The following is a 15,907-nucleotide window of genomic DNA, read 5'->3' on the forward strand; positions in this document are numbered from 1 at the left end:
CCTAATCCAGGCAACATGCTGGCAAATCTTTTCTGCACCTTCCCATAATGGGGTGACCAGAACTGAATGCAATTCTACAGGAGCAGCCTAACTAGAGTTTTATACAAGTACAACACAGTCAGCAAGAAAAGAGCAACAGTTCCATCCCTCCCCGAGTGGTTTTGTGTTGCTACACGGAGGTTCCATCAGCTCCACTTGGGATTGGAAACCAGGCTGGACAGCGATGAAGCACGAGTGCTTCTCACCTTGTGACATTTCAGGCCTCTGACAAGGAGCCACATGCAAAGCTGCTTAAGAAGATAAAAGCCCATGGTATTACACTAAAGACTATAGCATAGATAGAAGATTAGCTGACTGGTAGGAGGCAAAGGACAGGAATAATGAGGCCTTGTCTAGTTCACTGACAGTGACTAGTAGTGTTCCATATGAGTTGGTGTTGGGACTGCTTCTTTTCATACTATAAGTCAATAATTTGGTTAACAAAATTAATGGCTCTGTGGCCAATTCTGCAGAAGATACAAAAATAGACAGAGGGCAGGTAGTGTTGAGGAAGCAAGAAGATTGCAGAAGGAATTAGGATGGGGTTGACATGGATAATAAATTATCCTCAACTGAACAGTGGAGCAGACTCAATGGACCAAATGGCTTAATTCTGCTCATGTCTAATGGTCTCCAGTCTCCAACTCCCAGCCCAGCATCTGTACATGTCCATGACCCTCTCTCCATCTTGATTTCGAAGAGCAACAGACCCAGGAATGCAATTGTTGAGTGTACCCTCAGCGGCCATTGCTTTCTGATACTTACGGTGGATGGAGATAGTCATCTGTCAGTTCCAAGTTGTCATCATAGCCAAACTTGCGAAGGACAGTCCAGGTGGTCTCGTGTCTTCCACGCTGGATGAACAATGTGTTCAGGAAGAGGAAACCTGCGAGAGGGAAAGCTCATGTCAGAATGACCCAGAGTATAACGCTCCAACCTCGGGAAGTTGAAAATCCAAGAGACACACACAAAGGAGCTGGAGGAACTCAGTGCGTCAGGCAGCATCAACTGGAGGGAAATGGACAGTCGTTGCTTCAGATCAAGACTACTGGGTATACTTAAAATGGAGTTTGATAGGTTCTTGATTAGTAAGGGTGGCAAAGGTTACAGAGTGAAGGTGGTTGAGAGGGTTAATAAATCAGCCATGATCGAATGATGTTTAGACTCAATGGGCTGAATGGCCTATTTCTACTGCAGTGTCTTATGGACTCCTTATTAGGACTGGAAGGAAAGAGAGGAGAGAGCCAGTATGAAAAGGTCGGGAGAGGGATGGAGCATTCCACCTCTTCCTCACCTGTCTATCATCCCCACACTGCATTCACCAATTGCCTGCCAGCTCTTACCTTAACTCTTCCCCTCCCTCATCTTTTAATGCCAGCTTTCTCCCCTTTCTTCAGTCCTGTTGAAAGGTCTTGATCTGAAACGGCAACTATCCATTCTCCTCTGGAGAACATCTACCGTACTTCAAAACATACAGTGAAATCCGTCATTTGTGTCAACGACCAACCCCACCAAGGGGGTAGGGGGTAGTGCTGCCATGTTTTTGGGGCCAACATAGCATGCCAACAACTAACTAACCCAGCCCATACAGTATGTCTTTGGAACGTGGGAGGAAGCCAGAGCACCTGGAGGAAACCCACATGGTCACGAGGAGACCGGACAGTGGTGGGAACTGTACTGTACATTGCTGGCACTGTAAAGCATTGCACTAACTGCTACGTTACTGAGCCAACCATGTTGTCTGACCTGCTGAATTCTCCCATTCCTCTGGATTTCCAGCACCTGCAGAAATCACTCACCATTTAAAGTCAGTCCATCATCCAGGATCCCATCAGTAGTGTTCTTCCACACTACTGTTTTAACATCTTCTAAAGCCTGTGCTGACAGTGGATTCCTGAAACAGTATTTCTGAGTGACAAAAATAGGAAGAACAGAGTGAGGAGTGGCTGTGAATCCCCTCCCAAAATCTGTACTCACTGAATGGATTGCCCCAGTTTGGGGCACTTGCACGTACTTGTAGAGCCTTTCCAGCAGCTCATGTACACACAGCACTTGGTCCAACCTACACTCTCGCTTCAAGTTTAACAACTTGGAGGATCGATTCTGGTCCCAACACATTGACACAATCACAAAAAAGGCATGCCAACAGCTCTACTTTGTTCAGATTTGAGGAGATTTGTCACCAAAGACTCCAGTAAATTTCTACAGAGGCACAGTGGAGAACATTCTGACTTCCTGCATCACAGTGTGAAATGGAGGCTCCAAAGGTAGCTTCATCATGAGCACAGTCCTCTCTGCCACCAAGGGCATCGTCAGGATGCAATTCAAGTCGGCAGCATCCATACTAAGGACCTTCAGCTCCCAGGAATGTTCTCTTTCCATTACTATCATTGGGGAGGAGGCACTGGAGTCTGAAGACCCACACTCAATGATTTAGGAACAGCCCTTCTGCCATAAGCACTACTTCATTAATCCTTTTTTTAAAGCATGACTTCCTAATTTATAGTAATTGTTATATCTTTGCACTGCACTGCTGATTCAAAACAACCAATTTCACATTATAATATAACTCACTGATAATAAATCTGGAGATTCTATACTGGCAGAGACTCCCAAGTGATAAAGCTCGAGTTTAATCTCCAATTAATATCAATCCTTTGCTTTTTCCTGCAGCTCTAATTTTTTTTAGTTATTTTTCTAATTCCTCACTAGCCATATTCCCATCTTTTCAGGTAGTAGGCTCCAGATCACAACCTGCTACTGAACACATAATATTCTCATCCCCTCCTGCCTAATTACCAATCATTTCTGAAGGAATCTCCAGGAGCTGCTGGGGAGTAATAAATGTTATACAGATTTGTCAACAATACATGTTATACAGATTTTTAGAGCAAATTAATTTGAAATAGCAGAGACAGGTTGTGATGTCAAGTTGAAGAAAACACTAGTCAGAGGTAAGTATTTTTTACACAGAGTGAAACACGCTGCCGGGGTGGGGGCAGAGGCAGATACATTAGGACATTTAAGACATGCACCTGGATGATAGAAAAATGGGGGATTATGTGGAAGGTATGAGCTAGATTGACCTTGGAGTAGGTTAAAAGGTTGTCACAACAATGCTGCCCAAAGGGCCTATACTGTCATTGTTTTATGAAACCTTTGCAGATGAGACTGGAGAGGCAGATGGGGAAGGGTTGAAGAATGTACACGTGGGATGGAGAAAAGAGGCCAGGGTGATTTCCTTGTGAAGTGTAAGTTCCACCACGGCCAGGTTTGCTGAATAACCCAACCCTGAGCTGCATTGTACATGAACACAGTGAACCTTCCTTAGGTAAATAGAAATAACAGAGAGATGAATCACATGCAAAGCTGGAACAGAAAACAATATCATGTAGAATTTTGCCCAAAGTGGGAAGTGCTTGGGAATCCAAGCAACACACACAAACTGCTGGAGGAACTCAGTAGGCCAGGCTGCAGCTACAGAAAAGAGTAAACAGTGGACGTTTTGGGCTGAGACCCTTCATCAGGACCTAATTTCCAGCATCTGCAGATTTTCTCATCTTTGTGTTTGGGAATAATCTGCGTGGCTCAGTAACTGAAATGTTTGCAGCATGAAACCTATCAATTATTGAAAGGCCTATATAGTGAGAGAGCCTAGTACCAGAGGGTTATCTAAAAATAACCCATTAGAACAGAGATGAGGAGGATTTTTTTTTTTTAGCCAGACTATGGTGAATCTGTGGAATTCATTGTCAATCATGGCTGTGGAGGCCAAGTCATTGGGTGTAATTAAAGTGGAGGTTGATAGGTTCTTGATTAGTCAGGGCATCAAAGATTACAGGGAGAAAGCAGGAGAATGGGGTTGAGAGGGATAATAAATCAGCCATGACTGAATGGCAGTGGAGATTCGATGGGCCAAATTTTGCTACTATATATATGTTGTTATGACCATAGACCATAAAATATTGGAGCAGGTGGGCCATTTGGCCCATCGAGTCTGCTCTGCCATTCAAGTCTGATCCAATTCTTCCAGTCATCCCCACTCCCCTGCCCTTTCCCCATACTCTTTGATGCCCTGGCTAATCAAGAACCTATCCATCTCTGCCTTAAATACGCCCAATGACTTGGCCTCCACAGATACTCGCAGCAACAAATTCCACAGATTTACCTCCCTCTGACTAAAGTAATTTCTCCACATCTCCGCTCTAAATGGATGTCCTTCAATCCTGAAGTCATGCCCTCTTGTCCTAGACTCCCCTACCATGGGAAGTAACTTAGCCATATCTAATCTGTTTATGGATACCTTAATATTGGCAAGTCTGCAGAATCAATATTTTAACTATTAGGACTGTCTTTTGAATGGGTCCCAACCTGAAACTGCAACTATTAATTTCCCACTACAGGTGCTATCTGACCTTCTGAGTTCCTCCAGCACCTTATCTGTTGCTCCAGACTCCACCATCTGCGGTGTCCTGCATTTCTATTAACTAGCTCTGTTGCCTTTGCCTTCACTGGAGTAACTATTGCGTGTGCTCTGGGTGACCCTGCATCCCAAACAGGAAATAGTTACCTGAAAGAAGTTCATCTCTGTATCACTAAGAATTCTGTCATTGTCCTGGTCGGAGATATTGAAGATCCGGGTCAACGCTTGGATGCATGAAGGTTTCAACTAAAACATACATAGTATGATCAATCAGAAACAGTTATTGCCACACATCCAAAGCAACAGTGAAAAGCTCCAGCTTTATCTGTCACATGTACTGTACGTTGAAACATACAGCGAAATGCTTTATTTGCGTCAATGACAAACACAGTCCAAGAGTGTGCTGGAAGCAGCCCACAAGTGTTATATTGCTTCGAGCACCAACATAGTATGCCCACAACTTACTAACCCTAACAGGCACGTCTTTGGGATGTGGGAGGAAGCCTGCAGCTAATTGGTGCAGAGGAAGCTCTCGTAAAAAGGCACGTGGTATTGTACAGATACTTTCAAGGTGTTGAGTGAGGGATAAGCAGATGTCTATCGTTTCTTTCTGAGAATTATTTTTTGTGTGTCTGTATTTTTACTGCTGTCTCAAATGTGCCTGTGTTCTCTGTGAGGAACACTGATTTGTTTGTCTGTACTCATGTGTATGGTAGAATTCACAGCACCTCTGACTCTGAGCTCAGTTCTCAGCCATCACACTACCCACCAAGTCATGACTGCAGGATGATTTTGATGGTGGAGAGCATAGCTTCAGAATAGAGAGATGTCCCTTTAGGTCAGAATTGAAGAGGTATTTCTTTAGGCAGTGATGCACCATCAATAACTCACACTGAGACGTAGGCGAGATATCGGCTTTTATTGACTGGAAGAAGGAACCAGGAGTGAGTGTCTATCATACAAGGTCCTGGAGACTGAGGCCGATCTTCAGGCCGCAGGTCTCCTTTATACAGGGGCCTGTGGGAGGAGCCACAGGAGCAGTCAGGCACATAGTTCACCACATTCACCCCCCCTTCGTTTGAAAAAGTCCTCATGCTGACCGGGTACCCCGACGGCGATCCAACTCTGGCCACTGTGACTCTCGACCAAAGCGCCCCACACCAGCTTGCAAGATCCATGATGGATCCCTGCACCATTTCTATAAGGTCGCACCTCGGCTGCCTACGTTCCAAGGAATAAAGGCCCAGCCTGGCCAACCTCTCCCTGGAACTCAGACCCTCAAATCCCGAAAACACCCTTCTCTTCTCGTTGGCGAACAGCGGTGGGGGAGGGATCTTGAGAGTGGAGAGGCTGCAAGTGTCGGTAGCGCAGCTGTTGGCCTGGTTCTGGATGGGATGTGTGTGTCCGTGTGTGTGTGTGGTCAGTAGCGGGGTATGTGAAGAAGTCCCACAAAACTGAGGATTCTTGACAGTGAGTGGTGGGAGGGGCCCGTCGTATACCATAGTCACACTTTCGAGATGGCTCTGGAAGTCCAGCCCCAATAGCACAGGTGCACACAGATTAGGCATGACCAGCAGTTCAAAGTCCCGATATTCTGTGCCTTGCACCACCAAAGTCGCTACACAACCCGCCCGGATGTCTGCGGACTGCGACCCAGAGGCCAAATGGAACCTCCGACTGACCGGCCGCGTTGCAAGTCCGCAGCGTCGCACTGTGTCCGGGTGAATAAAACTCCCAGTGCTGCCCGTGTCAAACAGGCATCCAGTCCAATGCCCCTCCACCTGGATGTCCATCATGAATGCCACAGTGTGGAAGGCCACACTTTTAGCCCTTAAGTCAGCATCGGAGGGTCGGGGGCGGGGCATGCTGACGCCGACAAAGATGGCCGCTCACATCCGGGGTACCCGGTCAGCATCCGAGGATCGGGGGCGGGGCGTGCTGACGTCGACAAAGATGGCCGCCCACATCCCGGCATGCAAGATGGCGGCCCCCACGTTTCACCCGCAGCGCTGCACTCCGCTCGAGGTTGAGACTTACAGACCTTGGCGAAGTGGCCCCGCTTTCCGCAGCTGGAGCAGGTCGCTTCTCGCGCTGGACAGCGTTGTCGAGGATGTTTCTTTTGGCCACAGAAATAACAAAGCACTAGTTTCTTACGGGCCACAGCCGTGGTCTGGGTCGGGGAGCTCGTGGAATGGCGACTGGCGGCGGCGTTGGCGAATTCGCTCCCGGGAGCCGGCGGTGGCGTGGTCTGAGGCGTCCACGAAACCGGCGGGGAATCGCGCGACTGGACAGCGTCGGCGTTATGCCGCGCAGCTTCTAGAGCGTTGGCCTTCTCTATCGCCGAGCTTAAGGTAAGATCCGAGTTCTCCAGCAGCCGCTGGCGCATGTACACTGACCTCAGTCCCGTCACAAAGGCGTCTCGCACCAGCAGCTCCGCATGCTGTTCTGCCGTGAGCGTCTTGCAGTCGCAAGGTCGGACGAGTGTCTGTAGTGCTCGGAGAAACTCAGCGCACGATTCGCCAGGCCGCTGTTGCCGGGTAGCTAAGCGATGTCTTGCGTAGACGGTGTTCACCGGCCGCAGGTACTGTCGTTTGAGGGCGTCCAGTGCCCCTTCGTAGGTCGGCAGGTCCCGGATAAAGGAGTAAACTTTGGAGGAGACCCTCGAGAGTAGGATTCTGTGCATAACGGCGGGTTCAGTCGCACGAAGCTCCGCCAAGTACGATTGGAAGCATGCAAGCCAGTGTTCAAAAGCGAGAGCCGCGTCAGGGTCTTGAGGGTCCAAATCCAACCGGTCCGGACGCAAAACGGGTTCCATGTTTTAAAACTTCCAGTCAATAAAATTGATGCACCATCAATAACTCACACTGAGACGTAGGCGAGATATCGGCTTTTATTGACTGGAAGAAGGAACCAGGAGTGAGTGTCTATCATACAAGGTCCTGGAGACTGAGGCCGATCTTCAGGCCGCAGGTCTCCTTTATACAGGGGCCTGTGGGAGGAGCCACAGGAGCAGTCAGCAGGGGCGTGTCCCGACAGGCACATAGTTCACCACAGGCAGAGGGTAGTTAATTTGTGGAATTCATTGCCACAAACAGCTGTGGAGGTCAACTCATTGGATATATTGAAAGCAGAGGTTGATAGGTTCTTGATTAGTCAGGGTTACAAAAATCGAGAAAGGGCAAGAGAGCGAGGTGAGAGGGTTGATAAATCAGCCATAATTGAATGCTGGAGCAGAATCAATGGCGAAGTGTCCTAACTCAGCTCCTCTGCCTTATGTTCTGATATACGAGTTAGACACTTCTTGATGGGTGGGGTGTCTGTAGATGAATTTGGTTGGGTGACTAAAATTTTCAACTTAATGTTATTTACTTCTGTTTATTAGTCTTAGGTTGTACTTCAGTTGAAAGACAAAAGCATATCATAAGAGTTAGTAAAACACAGCACTGGCAATCGAGATTCAATTCTGCTGCTGTCTATAAGGAGATTGTACATTCTCCCCATGACCACGTTAACTGGTCATATGGGTTAATTGGACAGCAAGGGCTCATCCTGCCGCAGGGCCTGTTGCCATATAGGTTGGGTGGCTGGGTAGATAGGTAAGGAAACATCTATTTATTTGTTTGCTTGTTTTAAAAGCCAGCTGAATGCTGGCACTGCTTTCCTGCATAGTGCTAGTATCCAGCAGAAAGCAGCGGTCCCTTACCTGTTTATCCTCTGGGCTGTACAGTGGGGCTGTTGGGTGCAGGACAGCCTTCTGTGCGTAGAAGAACAGCTCGGAAATATTCTTCAAGCTCTTAGCCGAACACTGGCAAAATATAAAGCAGCAAGTCGAGAGTCTTAATGAAGCAGACAGTGCACACAGGAAGGGCAAGAGCAACTTTTCAAAGAGAGTTAGATAGGTATGGGGATAGGAAATGTTTAGAGGTAAATGGAGGATAGACATTCCCGTTGAACTGTATCTGTGTTATATGACTCTATAAGGGGCAGAATTTTAAAGTGATTGGAGGAAAATAGGTTTATATTTTACATAGTGAGTGTGTAGAAATTAGCTCTGGACCTGTGTACACTCCCATAACACATTGACTATTAAATGCCCCCTTGTGTGTCATACAGCCACTCAAAATTTTCTTAAGACAACCCACAAGACATAGGAGCAGAATTAGGCCATTCAGCCCTTCGAGTCTGCTCCACCATTCCATTATAGCTGATTTATTATCCCTCTCAACCCAATTCTTCTGTCTTCTCTCCGTAACTTTGACACCCCGGCTGTCAATGTGCACTTTAAATACTGTATATCCCATGACTTGGCCTCCACTGCTGTCTGTGGCACTGAATTCCAACAGATTCACCACCCTCTGGCTAGAGATATTACAACTCATCTACTTCCAAGGAGATGTCCTTCTATTCTGAGGTTATGCCCTCTGGCCCTCGACTCTCCAACTATAAGAAACATCCTCTCCACATCCACACAATCTAGGCTTTTCAATATTCCTTAGGTTTCAATGAGATTCTCCCTCATTCTTCTAAACTGCAGCGAATACAGGCTTAGAGCCATCAAACACACCTCATATGTTAACCCTTTCATTCCCAGGAAGATCTGAGGCAGCCTTGCCAGAGGTACACATTATTAAAGAAATATTTAAAAGTTCTTTGCATCCCTGCAGCCCCACCACATCTGATTAACAAGGAATTCTGACACTCCAGTCAAACCTTATCACAGCTCTCACCTCCACACAAGTCTCAATCTCAGTGAACTGGTTCATGATGGGAAGGATCATTTCCATGGAGCTGGTTCCCTGAAGGTCTGACTTATTACCCACCAGGATCACTGGAATTCTAGGAGAAACATACACGATGACACAGACAACAAAAAATACAATCTCAACCTGAAATACAAGAATTAGCCGAAATACTAAAACAGAAGTCTACACTCTAAGCATTTTGGACATACCAAGTTCAAGTTAATTGTAAACAGACTGTACATGTACTGTATACAACAAAACCAAACAGCGTTCCTCCAGACCACGGTGTACCCACAAAACATACCACACACAGTGCATAAAATAAAATATTACCACAAATAAGTTAATAAATTACAATTCAAAATGCATATAGTGCACCACACAGGTAAACAGTAAACAACCCACAGTCCCAGTGGCGCGACCCTGGTGGTGACAGGTTATTCATTAGTCTCACAGCCTGAGAGAAGAAACTGTTACCCAGTCTGACAGTCCTAGTCCTGATGCTCCTGTCCCTCCTTCCTGATGGTAGTGGGTCAAAGAGATTGTGGGACAGGTGGTAGGGATCCTCAACAATGCTTTGGGTCCTCCTGGTAAGCGTCACAAATGGGGGAGGTGGGGGGAGAGAGAGAGTGCCCGGTATTCCTTTCTGTGGTTTTTACATTATATCACTAAAGTATTAACAACAATTTATGGCCAAAGGTTTGTGGCTCAAGACCTAGTTTATTTTTTGGTTTGTAGAGATGGTTTCTGGGGAACAGCGAGGGTAGTTGGGGACAGGTTAGGGGAAGGGACAGGGATGAGGGGAGTGAAAGGTCAGGGGCAGTAAATGCACAGTTAGAGGAAGGAATCAGAAGTCAGACATGGTGTGCTCTGATGTCAGAGGCCAGCGATCCCTGAAGATAGAGTTCCAAGGTCTGTGGGGCACCAAGAATGAAGGCTAGTAAACCCCAAGGCCAGCAAGTCCTGGGTTTGGAGTTTCAAGGTCAGCAAATCCTGGGATTGTTCAGGTTAGAGGTCTGTGATCAGTAAGCCTGGAACTTGAAACCTCTAAATCAGTAAGTCTGGAGGTCAGAAGCCTGAAAGCGGCCTGGCCTGGGGTTGTGGTGTAGGGAGGAGAGAGGGAGGGAAAGGGGTTTGTTTTGTTGTTGTTCTGGAGCATTTGCTACACTTGCGAGCTGTCCCTGAATTTCCTTAGATTGTGTTAGCTGTTAATACAAATGACTTATAGTTCCTTTACCCTGCACTGCTCGCTTCTAACTCCTATCCAAAGTCCACAAGCCGGAATATCTGGGTAGGCCTATTGTCTCTGCCTGCTCTTGCCCTACTGAACCTGTGTCCTCATATTTCAATTCCATTCTATCCCCTTTGGTTCAGTCCCTTCCCACCTACAACCACAACACTCCTCATGCTTTTGATCTATTCAGTAACTTCCAATTCCCTGGCCCAGACCACCTCATCTTCACCATGGATGTCCAGTCCATATACACTTCTGTCCCCCATCAAGGCAGCTTCAAAGCCTTCTGCTTCTTTCATAACAAAAGAACCAACCGATCCCCCTCCTCTGCCTAGCAGAACCGGTCCTCACCCTCGACGATTTTTCCTGCAGCTCCTCCCACTTTCTCCAAACTCGAGGGGCAGCCATGGGCACTCACATTGCCCCCAGATATGCCCACCTTTTCAATGGAGATGTAGAACAGTCCATGTTTGAAGCCTTCCCCAGTTATACTCCCCAACTCTCCTTCCACAACACTGACAACTGCATTGGCACTGCTTCATGCACGCATGCTGAACTCTTCCATTTCATCAAGTCTGCCTTAAATTTCAATCTGCACTTGGTCCATCTTTGACACCCCCCCCCCACTCTCTTGATCAGCCTCCATCTTTCGAGACAAACTGTCACCCGACATCTTTTACAAACTTATTGATTCCCACAGTTCTCAACAATACCCCTATCTCCTGTGAAAATGCTATTCCCCTCTCTCTGTTTCTTCACCTCCACTGCATCTGTCCCCAGGTCACAGATTTCCATTCCAGGACTTCAGTGATGTCCTCCTCCTTCAAAGAACGGGGTTTCCCTCCCTCTACTATTGGTGCTGTCCCCACTTGCATCTCCTCTGCTTCCCGTACATCTGCACTGACTCCATCTTCCCGCTGTCACAATAGTGATAAGAGTCCCGTCTTTACCTACCACATCCAACACATTATCCTCCATAACTTCCTACTACTAAATGCATCTCTACCTCCCTCACCTCCACAATTCCCTTGTCCATTCTTCCATCCCCATTAACCTCCCTCCCGATACCTATCCCAGCAAAGAGCCAAAGTGCTACACCTGCCGATACACCACCTCCTTCACCTCCATTCAGGACCCCAAACAGTCCTTCCAGGTGAGGCAACATTTCACCTCCAAATCTGCTGGGATCATCTATTGTGACCAGAGTTTCAGTTATGGTCTCCACTACAGTTATGAGCAATGCTCCCTCTAATAGTAGTCAGTGTGCGCAAAAATCTCAAGTTGTGCAAACCTTTTTCCTGTCACAAAAGTATGTGCGCACTGAATGTGTATGTGGCACAGTTTATGTAGGTTTACAAACTATATGACATAATACTGCACAGAATAACAACAAAATAACATACATATTTAAGGCAAGAGACAGGGTAGGAAGAGGAATAGTCCAGGTAGCTGTGAGAGTCTGTAAGCTTATAGTAGATATCAGTAGAAGGCTATCCCCTTCTCACAATTCCTCCGTCTCCGCCGCATCTGCTCTCAGGATGAGGCTTTTCTTTCCAGGACAAAGGAGATGTCTTCCTTTTTTAAACAAAGGGGCTTCCCTTCGTCCACCATCAACTCTGCTCTCAAACGCATCTCTCCCATTTCCCGCACATCTGCCCTCACCCCATCCACCCGCCACCCCACTCGGGATAGGGTTCCCCTTGCCCTTACCTACCACCCCACCAGCCTCCAGGACCAACATATAATTCTCTGTAACTTCTGCCACCTCCAACGGGATCCCACTACCAAACACATTTTTCCCTCCCCCCCCCTTTCTGCTTTTCGCAGGGATCAATCCCTACACGACTCCCTTGTCCACTCGTCCCCCCCATCCCTTCCCACCGATCTCCCTCCTGGCACTTATCCTTGTAAACAGAACAAGTGCTACACCTGCCCTTACACTTCCTCCCTCACTACCATTCAGGGCCCCAGACAGTCCTTCCAGGTGAGGCGACACTTCACCTGTGAGTCGGCTGGTGCGGTATACTGCGTCCGGGGGTGCTCCCGGTGTGGCCTTTTATATATTGGTGAGACCCGACGCAGACTAGGAGACCGTTTCGTGGAACACCTACACTCGGTCCGCCAGAAAAAACAGGATCTCCCAGTGGCCACACATTTTAATTCCACGTCCCATTCCCATTCTGATATGTCTATCCATGGCCTCCTCTATTGTCAAAATGAATCCAAACTCAGGTTGGAGGAACAACACCTTATATATCGGCTGGGTAGCCTCCAACCTGATGGCATGAACGTTGACTTCTCTAACTTCCGTTATGCCCCTCCTCCCTTTCTTACCCCATCCCTGACATATTAGTTGTTTGCCTGTTCTCCATCTCCCTCTGGTGCTCCCCCCCCCACCTTTCTTTCTCCTGAGGCCTCCCGTCCCATGATCCTTTCCCTTCTCCAGCTCTGTATCACTTTCGCCAATCACCTTTCCAGCTCTTAGCTTCATCCCACCCCCTCCGGTCTTTTCCTATCATTTCGCATTTCCCCCACCACCCCACTACTTTCAAATCTCTTACTATCTTTCCTTTTGGTTAGTCCTGACGAAGGGTCTCAGCCCGAAACGTCAAAAGCGCTTCTCCCTATAGATGCTGCCCAGCCTGCTGTGTTCCACCAGCATTTCGTGTGTGTTGTTGTTTGAGTTTCCAGCATCTGCAGATTTCCTCGTGTTTCCATCCAATTGATAGCTTTTGATTCTCATTCATGTATCCAAATGACATTCACCTAAACAGTTCCTCAGCTTGTTTTTGAGTTGATTCATTAGGCTAAAACCTCGCTCACAGTCCGCTCTAGACACAAGAAAGGTTCTCCCAATGTTCATCAACTGTGCAAGGTCGCAAAACCGTTCATTTTGAAGTACAAATGCCACCATTTGAGCGAAGTTTGAAATCAGTTTGGATTTAATTTTTTCTTGCATGGAAAATTTGAAATCATTAAACTGTCTAACTAGTACAGTATTTTCAGCAAGAAAATCATGATATTTTAGACATGAGGCATTAACTTGTTCATTGCCAAATGCGAAGTCACAATCTGCAATTGCAGAGAAATCAAAAGCTGACCATACTTGTACCTCATCTTCAGGAAACCTTTCTTCGAAATGAATTCAACATAATGAACCAATATCTTTTTCAATAAAAATTTAGTAAGCTATTTACAGGATTTGAAACAGATCTTTGTAAACTTTATGATACGAACACTATCCACCAAAGATGGCTGCTGCCGTGATGCAGCCATAAAAACCGGAGCAGGAAGGGTGAGGTGACGTAAGTTAGTGACATGCATTGTGGTATTTGAGAAACCAACTAACTAGTTAACAGAAACATTTAGCTAAAAGATTATTTTCAATAAGTATAATTATTAAATTCTACATTATTTTAGGTAACTAACCTTCTGTGTGCATATTAATTTCCTTTGTGCGCTGGTTGAAAAGCATGTGTGTGCACGCACAGCTTAGAGGGAACATAGGTTATGAGACCTGTCTACATTACTTCCCACTGGGTCCCATCCTCCTTCCCTTTTTTCTATGGTCCCACTCTCCTCTCCTATCAGATTCTTTCTTCTGCAGCCCTTAACTGATCCTACCCACTTGGCTTCACCTATCACCTCCTAGTTAGCTTTTTCCTCACCCCCACCCCACCTTTTTATTCTGGCATCTTCTCCCTACCTTCTCAGTCCTGAAGGGAGAGTCCCGGCCCGAAACATCAACTGTTTACTCTTTTCCATGATGCTGCCTGCCCTGCCAAGTTCCTCCAGCATTTTGTGTGTGTGTTATTTCACTGTATGTTTCAATGTACATGTGTTTAAAAATTAATAAATCTAAATCTAAAGGGCTTCACAGGAGTGAAATCTGACTGACTAACAGTTGTCTAGGATATGAGGAAGGACAATTATAAGTCAAACATCTGTGTTTTGAGGAAGAGGAGGAAAGGGGAATGACATACAGGGGAAATGCTGGATGGCACAGCAGATTCTGGGATATAATGAGTTGGTGCTGCTGCTCCTGCAACCAGCAGAGTACGAGCACCGCAGTGAATGGGTGGGTGAAAGCAGTCAAGTGCCAGTCTAGAACATACCTGTTACCACTTTCAGAACTTCCGTTCACCAAAGGAATCCACTTACTTCGGATCTGGAAAGAGGCAACAATAAAATAGTGTGAGACTCTTCCCCAACAATCTGAGTGAGAGAGTGTTTTACTCTCTTGTTCACCAACAAAGTGTACATGTTAAAACTTTGCACGAGGGGATGGTGGGGAAAGGTACTCTCACAACATCTATGAAACATCAAGACAGAGAATCACTGAGCCAAGTATTGTGAAGAGGTGGTCACTGGCTGGCAGACACAGAGAGCTGTAGGGTCTGTTGCACTACCAAGGACCTTCCTCATGGTCCAATATCCTCACCAATCAGATACCTCCTTCATCCTTTTGCCTCTTCCACATAACCCCTCCCAGCTTCTCACTTCAACCCCTCCTCCCCCATACCTGCTCTCATCTATCACCTTTTCACTTTTACTCCTTCCCCTCTCCCCAACTTCTTACTCTGGTTTCTGCCCCCTTCCTTCCCAGTCCTGATGAAAGGTTTCTACCCAAAACATCGACTGATTATTCCTCTCCATGGATGCTGCTGAGTTCCTCCAGCATTTTGTGTGAGATTGTGATGCTCTGGATTTCCAGCATCTGCAGAATCTCTCCTGTCCATTTTGATTCTCTTGCCAACACACAAATGACCGGACTTCAATGCAGCACACGTCATTGGGGGTGTTAGAACCTCAGACTCCAGGAACGTGACTTGGAAGAGATCACAGGGCACTATTATGGAAGAGAGGACACAGCTCTCAAATGAACCCAGGTCTCACATCACTAGAAGTATAACCTGGAGAGTGCTGCCTGTGGGAGCTTGCTGTGCATGAATGACATCACAACAGCAACTACACTTCCAAGGAACTTCACTGGCTGCTAAGCACTTTGGATGTGAAAAGTGCTACAGGAATACAAGTCTTCCTCCCACACACAGCACTGTGACCAACATCAGTTGGCCATCCTCCTAACTTTACCAAAACAAAGCCTCGGGGAGTCCAGAACCAGAGGGCACAGCCTCAGAATAGAGGGACATCCCTTTAGAACAGATGAGGAGGGATTTCTTCAGCCAGAAGGGGCTGAATCTGTGGAGGGCAAGCCATTGAGTATAGTTAAGCAGAGGTTGATAGGTTCTTGAATGGTAATGCCATCAGAGGTTACAGGAATAAGGCAGGAGAATAGGGTTGAGAGGGATTATAAATCAGCCATGATGGAATAGCAGAGAACTCGATGAGCTGAATGGCCAAAATCTGCTCCTATGTTTTATGGTCAGAGGGCACTAGTGGAACTTATTTTGCTTCCGATCAACATAACAGCATATTTAACATCCACCCAAAATCAGTGATAGGCCA

The 15,907-nt window shown here is 46.7% G+C and overlaps 1 protein-coding gene across 1 annotated transcript in view; it reads right to left on the minus strand.

Moving 5' to 3' along the window:
* Positions 1 to 15,907, minus strand: part of LOC132399034 (mitochondrial Rho GTPase 2-like) — a 45,576-nt gene that overhangs the window by 15,413 nt on the left and 14,256 nt on the right. Inside the window, exons 6-11 of the mRNA XM_059978938.1 lie at positions 14,554 to 14,606; positions 9,190 to 9,298; positions 8,166 to 8,267; positions 4,610 to 4,708; positions 1,839 to 1,947; positions 805 to 925 (exon numbers count right to left, since the gene is read on the minus strand). Coding sequence (XP_059834921.1) covers positions 805 to 925; positions 1,839 to 1,947; positions 4,610 to 4,708; positions 8,166 to 8,267; positions 9,190 to 9,298; positions 14,554 to 14,606 — 593 coding nt within the window. The remainder of the gene's footprint in view (positions 1 to 804; positions 926 to 1,838; positions 1,948 to 4,609; positions 4,709 to 8,165; positions 8,268 to 9,189; positions 9,299 to 14,553; positions 14,607 to 15,907) is intronic.

This window comes from Hypanus sabinus, chromosome 9, assembly GCF_030144855.1.
Source record: "Hypanus sabinus isolate sHypSab1 chromosome 9, sHypSab1.hap1, whole genome shotgun sequence".
NCBI lineage: Eukaryota > Metazoa > Chordata > Chondrichthyes > Myliobatiformes > Dasyatidae > Hypanus > Hypanus sabinus.